Source organism: Pyxicephalus adspersus, chromosome 1 (genome assembly GCF_032062135.1).
Source record: "Pyxicephalus adspersus chromosome 1, UCB_Pads_2.0, whole genome shotgun sequence".
Classification (NCBI taxonomy): domain Eukaryota; kingdom Metazoa; phylum Chordata; class Amphibia; order Anura; family Pyxicephalidae; genus Pyxicephalus; species Pyxicephalus adspersus.
Genome location: NC_092858.1, coordinates 9375703 through 9392279, shown reverse-complemented (window position 1 = coordinate 9392279; position 16577 = coordinate 9375703). Strand labels below are relative to the sequence as shown.

At 39.7% G+C, this 16577-nt stretch overlaps 1 protein-coding gene across 1 annotated transcript in view; it reads left to right on the top strand.

Moving 5' to 3' along the window:
- The first annotated feature begins 382 nt into the window (after positions 1 to 382).
- MOGAT2 (monoacylglycerol O-acyltransferase 2) overlaps positions 383 to 16577 on the top strand; it is a 27501-nt gene continuing 11306 nt past the window's right edge. Inside the window, exons 1-2 of the mRNA XM_072401865.1 lie at positions 383 to 516; positions 7102 to 7280. Coding sequence (XP_072257966.1) covers positions 423 to 516; positions 7102 to 7280 — 273 coding nt within the window. The 5' untranslated portion in view covers positions 383 to 422. The remainder of the gene's footprint in view (positions 517 to 7101; positions 7281 to 16577) is intronic.

Genomic DNA, 16577 nt, shown 5'->3' with positions numbered 1-16577 from the left:
CATATTAACCTGATAACCCCCTCGCCTTGTAAAACATGGCCACTACCTGATTTGCAATTTGAGTACAATGGAGGAGCCCATACAAGAGTGCGATGAAAGGGAAGGATGGAGTGCAGCTTTAAATGACAAATAGTACCTTAGATTCTCTTTACAATCTTTATACTCTGATAAGTTTTTGCTTGATTGGCATGAGTGCACAGGGCAGCTATTGAGCAAAGTTGATATTATCTGGGGCTGATAAGTCAGTGTACACTGATTATTCTGTGTGTGATCACCGCTGCCTGGCTAGAGTCCAACCATGGAGGTGAATGGGGCAGCCATGCTCCAACCTGAAGGATTGCAACACCTGTGTCTAAGAGCCAGCAGACTTTGGACCCCCACTTCCAGCTCTCAGGAAACTCTTCTCTGCCTGCACTCGGAACATGGCGATTGAGTTTGCTCCACGCTCTCTCCCTTTGGAAAGAAGGCTGCAGACAGCGGCTGTGCTACAGTGGGTCTACTCCTTCCTGGCCCTGGGTAAGGAACCATTTACACATCTGTGTTAGAAAATTCTATCTGAAGGTTTCTTGTGCTGTCTGTGTCCCCACTAGGAACATTCGTGGTGTTTGTTGTTTTTGCCAAGGGGACATCTGTTTGGGTGACAACTGCCTAAGAGGGGATTTGCCTTGCTTAGGAAACATCTGCCCTTACTTCCTGTTGTGTCTACAGGACAGGAAGTGAAAGGAAACTTTCAAAATGGGACAAAGATGAAAAAAATGTAATCATTTCCTCCTGCCTCCAAAATAATACGGTCATAATGCATCATTGGTATTATCTGCTGATAGTATCTGCCCGTCATTGGTATATTCTTCTGATATTATCTGCCCATCATTGGCATATTCTTCTGATATTATCTGCCAGTCATTGGTATATTTTTCTGATATTATCTGCCCATCATTGGTATATTCTTCCGATATTATCTGCCCATCATTGGTATATTCCTTTTATAAATATCTGCCCGTCATTGGTATATTTTTCTGATATTATCTGTATATATAATATCAGATATTATCTGATATTATTTATATGTTCTACCTGCCATTGGTACTATCTGCTGATAATATCTGTTGAAGTGAAAGGAAAATAGGACAAAGATGAAAAAAATAATCTCCTGCTTCATCCAAAATATTGTAGCTTGAAATAGATTATAAGAATCTGCAAGCCTGGATCTGATTGGTGGCTGCATCCAATTATTACTCCTCAGCTATCCAGGAACGACATTTGATTGCTAAGCAGCATCAGAAACAAACATAATGATGAAATGATTTCTGCAAGAGCCAGCTGATAGGTCTAAGCAAATCTAGAATCATCAGATATATAATTTCATGCTAAGTGCATGTCATTTAAACAGTAATTACAGAAATCTCAGTGTTCTCCTTGACAATGCCATCATTTGCTGTTCTTTCCAATACGACAGAGCCATCTTTGTTTAGGCATCATCCGGGATCTACTTTCTGGATTATGAGTCCTGCAAATGTCTGATACAGATTACTCCCTGCTGTAACCTCTCACTTTGCTGCAAAACTATAATATTGCAGTCTGATAATTGGGAGGAGACTGAGGAAATGCTTCCTTCTCTTTGTAGCAAGCTGATAACATTTAATGTACAGCACTGCGTAATATGCTGGCGCTATATAAAGCCTGTTTATTAATAATATAATTAAAAATAATAATCTCAGGTTTTTTTAATGATAAAAGGTATAGCTTTCTTTGGAATAAATCCCACTGTTGCTTTATATTGCCAGGATTTTGTTCTCTCCTCTTCTTGCTTCTGGAGCTGAAAGTCATGGCATTGCTGTGTACTGTCCTTCCCCGGTGACCACTCTTCACATTTGATATTAGAGGTGCCAATGGGAGCTCCTAGCACACCAGATCTGCTCATTAGATCCTTCTATCATTAGACAGAAAACAGGGGCAGCTGTTTTAAAAATGTGGAAATAGCCCCATGTGACCTAGGGTAAGGGTGCACCAATGTTGGGCAAGTTGGCACATTTGTGTGCTGCCATGCTATAGGTAGGCCATTCAATGAATGAGCTTCCTGATGGCACCACAAGTCACCCACTGTACAGCACACATTTAGGATGATGTATTATGCTTTTAAAGAGGCCCTGTCACTTTTCCTATTCAGAGCCCCTTTGTCTCTATTTTATCTAATGATAGGGGATCCAGTGTGCAGACCACCATATCCCCCCTCCGGTGCTCCCTATTGCAGCAATGAACCTGGCTTTCCCTACTAGGTCCAAGGGAAAAGTTCCATGCCCATGTTCCATTTCTCAAAAGGGTCAAAGACAGCAACGGGGTGACAGGTCATCACGGCAATCAACGTGTCTATACTGGGATCTGGCTGGCACCCCTGAATAATGATTTCTATTGGTAGAGCTCCACCATGTGCGCCATTCAGTTATAAAAATTGAATCCCCTGTACAATGCATAGCTTTGTTTCTGCAACTTTAGAGTCTTCTGACTCCTCTGGGTACCCCATGCACCCCAAACCTTCCTCTTTCAGTTTTCTTGATGACTTTAACCAAAAGTGTTCAGAGGTAACAGAACAAAAAGGAAGCAAGGATTTACACATTGCATATTTTAGGTGTTTGTGCTGGGGCTGTTTTTGCTGCAGAACAGCTTCTCTGCCTATACAAGTCTATTGGGATGCAAATGCAGCTTGGCATTACATTAACATTAACATTCAAGTCAAACAAAGGTCAACTGCAGGTCAGATGCGCCTGATCATAGATTCTGAATGATCCTAATACAACTGATTGTAAAAGCACATTGACGCAATTCCTTAGACTGGTACCATGGGCATTGGCCCCTGAGTGCCATCATGGCACTGCTACTTACTGGTACTGCTACATACTGCTATTCTGTAGCCTGTGCATTGCTTCCCAATGGTTCCATAGCCAAACCCAAAAATTCTAAATACCCACCTGTTACTCTGTAAGATTTCTGCTTTACCTGTCTGAGGACTTCTGTTCGGGCAATCTTATGAACCAGACACCCTTGATGGTTAGCTAGTTCCCTCACTTAAACAATACCCAGCCCCTATCAAGCCTGTTATTGGACAATGAAGGAGCCACAGAAGAATGTTGAAGTCATCCTTCTACTCACTCTGGTTTCTTCTCCCATTAGCCTGTTCTCTATGCATGTCTGAAAGGCTCCTGGTACTGCTTTTCTTTCCCCAGTCTAGGTGCTGCAAGATACCAGGACAAATGCAGGTAGCTCACCACAGCAAGACCTATCCCTCCACCCCAAGCCTGTGATTGGTCAATAAAGGAGCCCAGCGCGCTGTTGAGGTCATCCTTCTGCTCACTTTGGTCTCTTCTCCTGTCAGCTTACCAATGCATATTTATATCTGATTGGCTCTTGGTGCTTCCTCTGCCCTTCCCAATCTGTGCAGGATACCAAGATAAATGCAGGTATTTATACTAGCTACCTGGACTAGTAACTAGCAACTTTTAATTTGCTAGGCAAATTTACTTTTTTCTTTTTTTTATTGAATATAAAACTCTATTTACAGTATGATTGGCTAGAGTTCAACTTTAAGAATTTCCAGCTGTAAGCATTCTTTATCTTTGACCATTTGTCCCCTTACATGATCCCGGCCGCTCGGTTCCTCAATCCGTGAATATGATGAAATATTTGAACAGAAGTGTTGTGTCTGTCTGGACAGCACAGCGAGACATCTCATAAATATTGCATCAGGAATCACTTTAACACGCACTCCCTGTAAATGTGCACCTGAGCCCCCGAAAAGGAATGGGGTCAGCGCTGGGCGGCAAATCAGAAGCAGCCGGGGAGAACCTGACTATTGTAATGGCTGCCTGGATTTGGAAGCAGAGATGTTTTTAACCGGGGTTCCTCCAGAGGTTGCTGGGGGTTCCTGCAGTGAGCAATTTGTGGCTCTCAGGTCAGACTAAGTGGCCCCAAACATCTGTAAGGATGACATTCTTCCCAATGGCCAGCAATGTAAGAGGAATTCTTCCCACCGACCACCATACTAATGTACTGTGGGCTGTGGATATAGGAATTATAGAAAGGGCCCCCCCGTGTTAAAACAAGGCCCAATGAGCACTGGTACATAGATTTAGGGAATGGTACCAACCGGTTATTGGCTGTACCAGGCTTGGCTGGTTCTTCTAAAGCCAGATGCACACTTTTGTATTGTATTGTATGTGCCATGGCACCCCCACCCACTACAGTAATGCACTGCCATGCCTTATTTATATAGCGCCAACATATTACGCAGCGCTGTATATTAAATGACGCACTGTGTCCGGTGCAATATTGCAGAGCATATTCAGAATAAATGGGCCGCCTTAGCACTAGAGATGAATAAACACAACTCAAGGAGAACCCACTGATGCCATGAACCATAAAAGCAGGGAGAGTTTTATTGGATGGTAACTGTTGGGGGGTTACTGCCACTAGCCAATGAGAATGTAGTAAAATAGTTACAATATTTATTATTATCATCATTCATAAACAGGATTTATATAGCGCCAACATAATATGCAGCACTGTACATTAAATAGGGGTTGCAAATGACGGACAGATACAGACTGTTACACAGGAGGAGGAGAGGACCCTGCCCCGAAGAGCTTACAATCTAGGAGGTGGGGGAAGTATTACACAATTGGAGGAGATCAAACAACTCCTAGCTGGGTATTACTATACACAATGCTCTATGTTTTAATGGATTAGTGGTTCCAGGCTGATCCTGGCAGCATTCCTTTTGGCTGGGAATGTAGAAGAAGAAGACAAGGAGGGCTGTGCACCATTTAGTGGTTGGCCAGGTAAACCGCTGGCTGGGTGTGATTGTTATTTTAAATAAAGAATTATAAGTATTTACTATCAATAAAATTGTAATAAAGATCACATGCTGATCCTTACAAAAAAAATCATGCCCATTATATTGAAGAAAAAAAGTTATGGCTGAATGTGTACTTTATGGCCTACACTTATATGGTGCATTACATTTCACTTTAATACCTTAGGGCAGGGGTCAGCAACCTTTACTATCAAAACAGCCCATTTGTACACACCCCGTGTACACGCCCCGTGGTAGATTTCTTTCACTGGTTTCCATTAGAACACCGGATAGGGAATCCCCCTCCTCCGCAGTGTCTTGGGAGGAAGGGGATCCCCCATCAGAGATCTCCCCGCGGCAGCCGAAGGGAGCCACAACAAGGAGGCTGAAGAGCCGCATGCGGCTCCGGAGCCGCAGGTTGCAGACCCCTGCCTTAGGGTGAGTCTGTTGAGCCTGATTTATTAAATCTCTCCAAGGCTGGAGAGAATACACTTTCATCAGTGAAGCTGGGTGATCCAGCAAACCTGGAATGATTCTGGTCCAGGATATAAATAATTTGTTAGCAAATAGCAAGTTACTTTTAAGAAATCCATTCCAGGTTTGCTGGATCACTCAGCTTCACTGATGAAAGTGTATCCTCTCCAGCCTTGGGGAGCTTTAATAAATCAGGTCCAATAATCTCATCCCCACCCAAACGTATTAATATGAAATGTAAAGTGTAAAGCCGACCTTAAAGTACACACAGCCATTATGTTTTTTCTTCAATATAATGGGTATGAATTTTTTTTTAAGGATCAGCATTTATTCTTTATAACAAATTTATTTTTCATATACAGGTAAGTATACAGAGATATTCATTATCATCATGCCATAAGCACGGGGACCATAGGTTGTATGCTGTGTGATATTATTATCATGTAGATATATAACGCTGACTTATTGTGCAACATTATAAAGAATACAAATGGTGTCCTTGCCAGGATTAAAACCAGTAACCCTGTGCTGTAAGGCAAGGGCGAAATGACCACTGAGCCACCCAATACAAAATTCCATCATTATAAATATAGATTACATGTTACAGTATTATCCACAGAACGAAAGCTGGGTGGGAAGAAGCTGTAGGCGGCCCCTGTATTGTGACCCAACTATTCATTAACCACCCAAAAGCAGCCGGGTGGTAGCTGAAAAGTGCCGGGCGGTGCGCCCTGATAGAAAGGCCTGGAGAGAACATTGTAATATGAGATGGGTTGGCATGGTCTTGTAGGGTAGAGTACCCTATGGTTTGGACCATTGGAAGATCCAGTACATGGAGTGTGCAGAGACGTATGAACAGCGATTGGACTTATTCACTCAGATTTGGAATTTTTTAGTTCCAAGCATCTTTATTAGCCTCAAAGCTAGAGGGTTCATTCCCAGCTCATCCTAATGAGTGGATTGGCCCCAATGTAGGGCTAGCTATTAAGGTGTAGGTGCAATACCTTGGTAAAGGAATTAATTTGTTATATATACTGTACATCAAGGATTTTAATTATTAGCGGCAAAATTCAATATTCGATCTTTGTGTACTGTTTATTAAATATTAAATTCACTTTTTTAAAACATACAATGTAATTAATAAGGGGTATGGATGCCATGAACGGGCCCAGGATAGTCCAAAGCAGCTTGTATGGCCACCAGGAGCTACTTAGAGGCCATTGCACCCGAAAACTTCACCAAACCTTACCACCTTATATTAACATTCCCAGCTGACCCCAATGCATTACACCAGAATAGTGAAATTCTTACAATTTTCTCTGAAATTTCAGGAATATAAGCAATGTAAGCACCCAATGTGGCTTGGTTTCAGACCCTTGCAGTCTGACTGTGGGAGGAAAATGCAGCACGAAGAGCACAATCGTGGCTGACAGGAAATATGAGAAGGAGGAGAAAGCAGAGTGACCAAGAAATCAACTCTGCTATGTCTCCTTCCAATATAAAGGCTGTGGGGTATCTCCATGATGGTCTGGGCTCAGAGGAAGCAGGTTGAATGGGGCTGACTGTCATTCAACCCAGAAGACTGAGGACACCTAGTGTAATAAAAGAAGTACTGCAGGACCAGCTCTAGATTAAAGTTTTAGTTTATCTTTTAATTAGCTATTGTTCTGCTATAAATAATATATGACACACATTTAGTTTTGTATAAAATGTTTTTTTGTCTTAGTGATTTTAGTGACCTTTGAGGTTGTTTTAACTAACTGTGCTCTGTTCTCTTGCAGCACAGACATGCATCATCCTGTTCTTCGCTCTGCTCTTCACCCGATTCTGGATAATCAGTGTTCTGTATGGGATCTGGTGGTTTTTAGACTGGGACACCCCCAGCCAAGGAGGACGGAAGATTCCATTTCTGCAGAAGCATGTGGTGTGGCGATACCTGAGGGACTACTTCCCTATAAAGGTATGTTCAGATAATGGGATTCAATGCTGATTTATCAGGGTAGAGTAGGATGGGATGGTTGAGGAGTCAGGGGGTTAATGTAGAACTGTAAATATTCCATATTACTTTATAGCCAGCAGAGGGCACTCTTGGCTCCTTTTTGTGTATTAACATGTCTATTTTTAGCTGCTTACAGGGTTCAGTAGCTTAAGGTCCAGCCAACATTTTTTTGTGTATACCGACAGAAAAAGTTATAACCCCTATCAGATTTTTTTTGGAATGGTGTGCTTAGGTAGCCTTTTTAGGGAGCTGAACTTGGGTATTACCCTAACCCACAACCTTTACCCTCCCCAACTATGAAATCGGCAGTCATGTGACTCCCTCTTTGTTAGCAACCTTCTTCAGTTTTCCATTCCATGCCAGTGAATTGATGGAAAAGATGAGGTAGGGTGAGCTCCTCCCAGAGGTGGGCTATATTATTTCACCATGAACAATGCTTTTAGTAAGGTTTCATTTTTCCTGTACATTCCTAATGAATGCAGCTGCATTTCATTCTCTGTTGCTTAATTTGTAGCCACCCCATTGTACTGGGACTACAAGTGTAACTCCCACATCCATGATTTACAATGCAAGGAATCATGGAGTTTTCTTATAGGCAGAAAGCTAACACTCTGCTGCCCTCTAGTGTTCTGCTAGAAAACACCAGGATCCTCTACCAGAATGACTTCATTAAGACAATTTTTATTGTAAAATCAAATTATTTATCCTATCAAAATCTTTTAAAATGACATTTCTAAAGGGAACTGGTATACTGATTTCAAACTAGTTTTATGTGGTAAAGAGTTAGCTATAGACATTAGCAAAAAAAGAAAAGTTGGTACAGACCTTTATGGTTAAATAAAGTTTCGGAAAAGTTTCCTCTGTATATGACTGTAAAAAGAAAATGTAACTTGCATCAGTAAATATATTTAGTTAGTCAATAAATGGTATCGCCTGCAAAATGTTTGCTTCCTGGATTGTAAGCTCTTCGGGGCAGGGTCCTCTCCTCCTGTGTCACTGTCTGTATTTGTCCGTCATTTGCAACATCTATTTAATGTACAGCGTTGCGTAATTTTTTGGCCCTATATGAATCCTTTTTATTAATAAAAATAATAATAATAATATGAATAATATTAAGGAGTTTTATACACAGGGACAAATGTCCAGGATGCAGTTTCACGTGACTGCCACCAGAGGGGGCTAAGAGACTTAGTATTGGATGAATTGGACTTGTAATTCCCTTTTCTGTATAGTCTGCAGGGAACAGTAAAGAATAAATACAATAAATGTAATGAAAATGTACAATCATATTTAAAAGCTGTAAAAAACTTTAAAAAAATTTTCGAGGGACCTTCCACTACCAAGAGCTTAAATGTTGGTACTTTCATCCCTATGCTCCATTGGCTACTTGATTAAATATTGACCCAACAGAAGAGTACACAAATCAGGTGTACTGAGACTTCACTGACTGTGCACTTATTTCATTGTTCAGCTGCCATATTTCTGCTGCAACAGGTGTCATTTAATGTTAAAAAAATGTTCAATTGTTATTTTCTCTACGCTATGATTACATAGCATGAGCTTCAAATCGCCCAGGTATTTTATTGTATATTCTTATAGAAGAAGTCCAGAAAACAAAAAAAGAAAATTAAAGAAAAAAAGAAAACAGCAGCTTTCCCTCCTTTTTTGCACCACTAGATGTCATTAGTCTTCGAGGTTGAACACTGTTTTTTTTCTCTGAGCCCAGGCTGCTATGGGTCTGCCCTTAGTCCAGAGGTTTCCTATAGCTCTACAAGCAATGAGCAATGTGGGCCTCCTAGGTCAATAAATTGACGTTAATGATCTTTTTAGCTATCTGTAAGGGTGACATTCTTTACATGTAAAAGGCATTCTTATTTTTTTCACCATGTAAAATACTGTAAGCTTTGGGTATAGAAATTTTAAAAGGGGTCCCCTGAAGACCTAAAAGTTAATTTTAGGTTTCCCCAAGTTTAAAAAGTGTAAGAATGTTGCTTTAAACCAATAATTGTGAATTTAATATTTTAAAACTTAGAATGGGTTCAGTTCCTTTATTAAACAGGAGGTGGCGCTAACATCCCTTGATTTTCAGGGACACCAATTTCTGTCCTGTTTGTATCTGCTGCAAGTTACTTTATCTTTGCTGTAGTTATCTCAGGGTCATGGATCCAAGCTCCTCTGGTTCTTTTGTGATACTAAATAATATCTTGTAAAAAATAACCATTAGCCTCAATTTTAATTAGGCAATCAGTAGTATGTGCCAATAGGATTGTACACCATGCACTGCCCTGCAGCTGAGCTGTATCAGCACAGAAGTCACACAACTGGACCTTCAACAAAGGGCAATTGTCCTCTATGGAGCCCACATGGGCCATTCACACTGCAATTCAGGATAATAAAAAATAGATAAAAAATATCCTTGCTATGTAAAATTGTGTGAATATATTTTAAATAGACATTTATATTTATTATACGTGTTTTATTACCAGTTTAATACCTACCAAGTGTATTTCAAGAAATCCTAATAATCATCTACCCAAAAACGATAATTTAATTATATTAAGAGCATGGTGGGCTGTGTCCGCCCCTGGTTTTTATTATACTTTGGATTTTTTGACAAGCGAAATCCCATAATTCCCAACTGTCCATTAAGAATTCAAATCAGAGACAGTTGGGAGGAATGAAGAGGGACAGTCCCTCCAAATCAGAGACAGTTGGGAGGAATGAAGAGGGAGGGATAAGCTAAGAAAACCACTTTTTTACTAGAACCTTGGGCAAAAATGAGAATTCACCCCTTGCTGCATGAAAGGAGCCCCAAAGTTTCTCATTTTCCAGTTTTACCAAAATCTCCAGATCTAAAAGCAGAACAATCATAAGATTATTATAAATTTTGTCTAGGGGCAGAATATTAAATATCCAAGTCCAGCCCTATCCAGCATCTTGAATAGCACAAACAGATTGTTGTTCCTATGTGATTAGTTAAATACACCAAATCCCAATCCCAATATCATATTTCAACACAAAAACCACAGGTACCTTAGCAAAAATATTCTTGAAGAAAGGGTTTTTACAGGGACATTTTTAAAAGTTGCAATACACACTTTCTTCAAGTTAAAAAACATACAAACATGTTTGAATCCTAATAAGTCAGTATAACTAGATATTCCTTTTACTCCCATAAAAGGAAAAGTTTCTAAATTCTTCTCTTCTCTAGCAATAGGGGAACAGTGACTTTTAATACACGCTCGCCAGTGTAAAGCTGCTGGAGATGCGCGGCCCTGGCCGCGATCTTTTTCAGTTGCTGAATAGCGCGATCCCGTACGATTTCGGATCGCGAATACGAATGCGCGACCGATAATCCGATTCTGCTTGATGAATCAGGGGCTTTGTCTTTATACAGCTGGGGGGTCACAGTAATGTTGGAACAGATCCTTCTCCAAACTGTTACCAGAAGGATGGAAGTGCAAAATTGTTTACAAAGAAATAGCACAATCCTGTCCTTCACCTCTCAAGATTTGAATCACCTAGAGTCAGAGTATGCACAAATTCTTTAATTTACAGGTTTAGGTGTTATCCTAAATTTGTATATAATGTTATAGAACTGCATCATGGCTGTTGGTTTTGTAAACCTATTTTTGTACATATGTACATAGAAAGAAGGAACAGAGAGCGGCTTTTTGAAGGCAACATTCAAGACAAGATGTTTTTTTATTTGGTCAAAAAAATGGACTTCTAATTATACAAAGTCCATCTGTGCTAAACAATAATTTTTAAACAAAGTGGTAAAGTGTAATGGAATAAAGCATACAATAAGACATTGTATTATAATGAGTCTTTTTATGATTTTTATGTCTCTTAAACCCAACGCGTTTCGCCTACTGGCTTCCTCGGGGGATGTTATTTGAGACTAATACTAAGTAAAAACAGTATCTTGCGCTTAGAGGGTAGGCGAGGTGCAGAAGTAAATTTAAGAGGTGAAGGTTATCCTACTCTTTTTTGTGACGGTAGAAAAGTCAGGTATAAGTGATTATGAACAGATACAGTGATATTCCCAGGAAGTATAGGTTTTAAAGCATGGTTTAGTTTCTGGGTGGTAAAGGTGTGAGCAGTCCAATATGTGAGAGTCAATCTGCATCCCAAGAAATGTTAGTTTTTGGAAGATGGTTTAAGAGGTCCAGTTTATGCAGTGTAATCTGGATTCAAATGGAAAGCTTTGAATAGAAATAGTTTGGATGCCAGGGTTCATACCGAGTGGCTACCAGAGAGGACATTGTCATCCAGTTGTTCTAGGTCTACTTTGATCGGTGCTAGTAGCAGCAACAACTGATATAAATGCAGCATGGCAAGTCATGTAAAGGTGTCTTCCTCAAATAAACCCAAAAGCATGAGTAGGGAAAAACTAGCCAGTAGCACCACCAAACAATGGTAAAATTGTCTACTACTTGGCCAAGTCGGGCTGGCACAGCTAGGAGAAAATTATTCTGCTTGCAAGATGGGATCCATCTATACGATGATGTATTACCCAAATGAATATTTTATGCACTGGTGAAATTAATTCTATCTGAAAAGTTAATGATTTAATTTATGCTTTAATTTATTTAGGAGTATGTGAATACATTCCTGGTGGAAGGGGCAACAGGGGCTATTTCGTATCAGTTTTTTGTTAACACTGGCACAGTTGTGGGGTTATATAAATCCAACACACATTTGTAGGGGTTACATAATCAGAGGCTTTTAAATGGCCAAAAAATAAAGACATTGTTGCAGAAGAAGGTAGGTGGTGGTGGTGCTCCAAGGTGGCCATGGAGTTGTATGGAGTCTTATGGACTAAGGATGCATACACATCTGCAGTTTTCATTGCTGGAAATTATTTTTCATGATGATTTCCAGCAATAAAACAACAAACAATGACAGATGAACGATCAAGCAAAGTACACTCAGCATCGTTCTGTTCTATATAGAAGGCTGGGGGGAGAACGAGCAAGTGGTGCTCCACTCTGCTGTACCTAATTGACATGTACAACGGTCGCTCTCAGTCCGTCATTCATGGATCCATCAGGACAGATCCAAGAACGACGTCAGGCCATTGGTGTACACATATCAGATTCTCCAAGATGAGTCTGACCGTCAAAAAACTGCCTCACATTCATCACTTCTCTGATCTGACGGTCCTAGTATACCTTACAGCCACCCAGTCATCTGAGTAATTCTGAAAAGAATTCTGATCTAATGGAATGCTTGAACACTATTAATGAACCATCATATTGATCAAATTTTTAAAAAGTCTCTGCATGTTCCCTGAGGAAGCCTGATGGGCGAAATGCGTCAGAATTGAGACAATTACTATTCCTATAAATAAGAATTAGTCAGGTGGCTTTTGTTTAGTTTACTTGGCATTCTCCTTTGTGTTTTTGCATAGGAGAGCCAACATTATATTGTTTTCGTTGTTAATTTTGTATTGCCTCACATATATGGTATGTAAACACTCATACTAAATAAAATTTGAAGTTTAGCCACTCAAAACCCCAGTTTTTTCTGTTTATTTTTGTCTAATTCTAGGTGCACTTTAAGAATTTTTAAACTAGTGCGTCAAACAGTGGAAGTCCTAACATTGCCTTGAATAAATCTAAGGTTAAACATTAAATTGGAGTTCCTACTCCATGGGTTGAGCCCCCAGGGGAAAAACATGTTTATTTGGAAGCTCTGCTGGTTAGAATAAGTTCAAGGTTAAAAATGTAGTAACTGGAGAGGCCAATAATTAACTGATTAGAGAACCATCTCAAATCGATACATCAGAGACCAAGATGATGGCCGGGATTGGACAAGACACAGATAACAATCACCAATAGCACTCTGCAATGTTGAGGTTTATCTCGGAGACACCCAGTGCTGACATTGGAATTTATTACCTGGATTCTGCCCCCGAACAAGGGATAGGGTCTGTTTTTCCTGGAAAATACTGGGACACTCGGAACATGTTTATGCCAGGAAAACTTCAAAATACATTGATATACACATAGTTGAATTTCAATGGTTTGAAAACATTTGTAAAAACATTATAGAATCATCAAATCAGAAGATTTGCAGAGTCTTACAGTTACAACCTATAACCTGCTAGCACAATGTACAAAAGAATACATGTTTTCTATCGACAGAGGTCCAACACATCTGAGTTATTTACTATGGTTAATTTTTTTGGTTTGGGTTATTCAAAAGAAAAAAAAATCTGTTGTTTCAACTGTGTCTAAAACAGGGGTCCCCAATCCGGATCAGTCTGACAGGTTGGTCGTGTTTCTGGCAGGTGCACCCCCTAGCGGGGTCAGGAGAAGGACTCCACTTGAGTGGCTCACCGGCCAGATCCGCAGACCATGTCTCCCGTACTCATCGCAGGCTCTGAGCCTTTCGATTGGAGAGTGGGCGGGTTCTGGTATCATGACATCACTCTGGGGGAAGTTTCTTCCCCTTTGAGTGACACACGGCTCCCTGCACATGCACAGCCCTGAGTCCCTGAATTTAGCGGTCCGTGAGCTCCAAAAAGTTGGGGACCGCTGGTCTAAAAAGTGCTGGCTGGACTTAGGCTTTAAGCTTAATCTCTGCAGGGTTCAAAGAGGTAGATACCAAAAAAGCACCATGTGTTTGACTGTGTCACACAACATACTCCATGAGTGCCCATTTGGTTTTTATTGGAAATACATACATAGTTAGTTTGGTTGAAAAAAAAGTCCATCAAGTTCAACCACTAGGGAAATAAACATATCCCAGATAAAAACCTTTAGACATAGTTGATCCAGAGGAAGGCATAAAACCCTGGTTCAAATTGCTCCAACCGGGGGAAAACATTCATATATATATATTTTTCAAATGAGGAACCACAGGGCCTGTGGCTTCACTAATGAGGTGAGAACCCAAAGTAGGGAGTTTAGGGGCACATAAGATCAATCACATCTATATATCTATTAACATTTGTTTGCTCAAACCTAGTTAAAGGGATACTTCTTGTGATATTCCCCCTGAAGAAGCCTTCTTCCTGTGAAACGCGTTGCAATTCTGTATTTTGAAATCTAAAAAGCCATAGGCCCTCTGGTTCTTTATTTAGAGCACAAGTGGCAACTGTAAATTAATTATATGAGGATTTGTATACTTAACTTTATATATACTTTATATATATATTTAAATGTATATATATATATATATATATATATATATATATAGTAAATATGTGTGTATATATATATATACAGTAACTAACTGAAAATTACCCTTTTTTTATTTCAATATTAATAATAAATTGCATATTGTTATTGAGCGACATCAACAGACCTGGTATTTCGATTTAATTCCTAGCAATCTACTGACATATATACTGACAGATCTATATCTAGAGACAGAAAAAGGTGTAAATTTTGGAAATGCCAATAGAGCAGGTTTACCTTGGAGGTACGCAACATGAACGTGCAATGTGGGAAAATGAAACACGTATTAATTGGGTCTCTGTAGAAGAAGCTGGAACATGTTCTAAAGACTTCTGTTTGAAAATTCTCTTCTATTTCCATGGCCACATCTGTGTGTTTGTTATCTTGGTTTTGAGACTTTAGGACTGTAATAGTCAGTTTAATACTTGATGTGCTGCATGCTTGTCTCGACTCAAATAATCCTTAAGTATTGATGAGGGGATTTTGAAGAATTGCTTATTGAGCCTAATATTAGTTGCAACCCATAATTGACTGTGCACCCATTTTTTTATATATATCAATATTAATACCATGGGCAACATGGTGGCTCAAAGATTAGCCTTCTTTGCATTAGGTCCCAGGTTTGAATCCCTACCAGGGCTCAATCTGCATGGAGTTTGTAGGTTCTCCCCGTTTGCGTGGGTTTCCTCCAGTCAGTCCGGTTTCCTCCCACATTCCAAAACATGCAGTTAGGTTAATTGCCTTCCCTCCAAAATTGACCTTGGACTGTATCAATATGACTATGGTAGGCACAATAGATTATGAACTTCTTTGAAGGAAAGCTAGTGATATCATTAAGGGCTTTGTAAAGCGCTGTGTAGTATGTCGGTGCTTTATAAATACTGTGTAATAATAATACCAGTGAAGTAAACCCCCAAAAAATCATGTTTTATGCAAATACCATTCACAATACAACACAGATATGATAGAAGTGACTTTGCATAGTGTGATAATGATATTTCATGTTAATACAGACAATGGCAAAGTAATTCATCGCAAGAGTTTTTGTATTTTGTATACAGCGTCTCATAATAGTGAAGAATCCTTGCTTTTGAGACATAAAAGTTTTTTTTTCTATTTTAGAGATAGGGCTGCTGATTGCACCTTGGAAAACTCTTCTGCTGATCTGGCTGCAGAGATGAAGGCTGTGTTTTGCTATGTGATTCATATAGTGAATGCTTGCTGGACATTTGTCTGTCCTATATGTATAATGCAAATAGGGGGAATCCAAATTGCAATTGGAATATTTTTTTTAATTTCCCAAGAGTTGGAGCATTTTCCTGACCGCCTTGTGACAATATGAGTTATGGGTTCATTACGACAATAATGTAGCAATGACTTTACATGATGAACTCGTAGAATGTAGATTGGCATCAGCACAATATCCCGCTGTTGTAAATACTCCTTTAAGCTGATAAATAGCTTAAGCCTCTTATTTGTCTTTCTGTCAGTTATGGCTCCTTATCCAAATGTTTCCTGTCTGTGTGATGTTTGACTAAACAAGTCCTAATCTTCTATTATGTGTCCCTTCTCCCACCTGCTGCCCACAAATCCCTCTGACTTCTAGGAAGTATTTCTTGAAAATGTTGAATATACAAGCTATGTACAGATACTACATACAAGTCATCTTTAGGAGCAAACAATCTGCACAGATATCACATAAAAGTTAAAAGAATGATTTGCAAAAAGTAATAGTTCTTCCTAAATGATATCACAATCTACAATTCCTTAGATATAGCAATGATACTCTTCACAAACCTTGGAGGACCTCTGTACTGGCTACAGATATATTCATAAAGCATGCAAATCTCGATTGACTATCAGCCGTGTAGCCGTGGTTCTGTTCAGGAGCAGTCACTGTCTACCAATATCTGTGCACACAATTACAAATGAATATTTGCTCAACTGAATTCACCAGACTGGGGTACACATGGCACCCAGGAATTATCCAATGTCATCATCTTGTTATGTTGTTGCCCAGTTTCTGAATTAATCATAAGTATCTGAAGATGGGTTTGGGAATCATTTG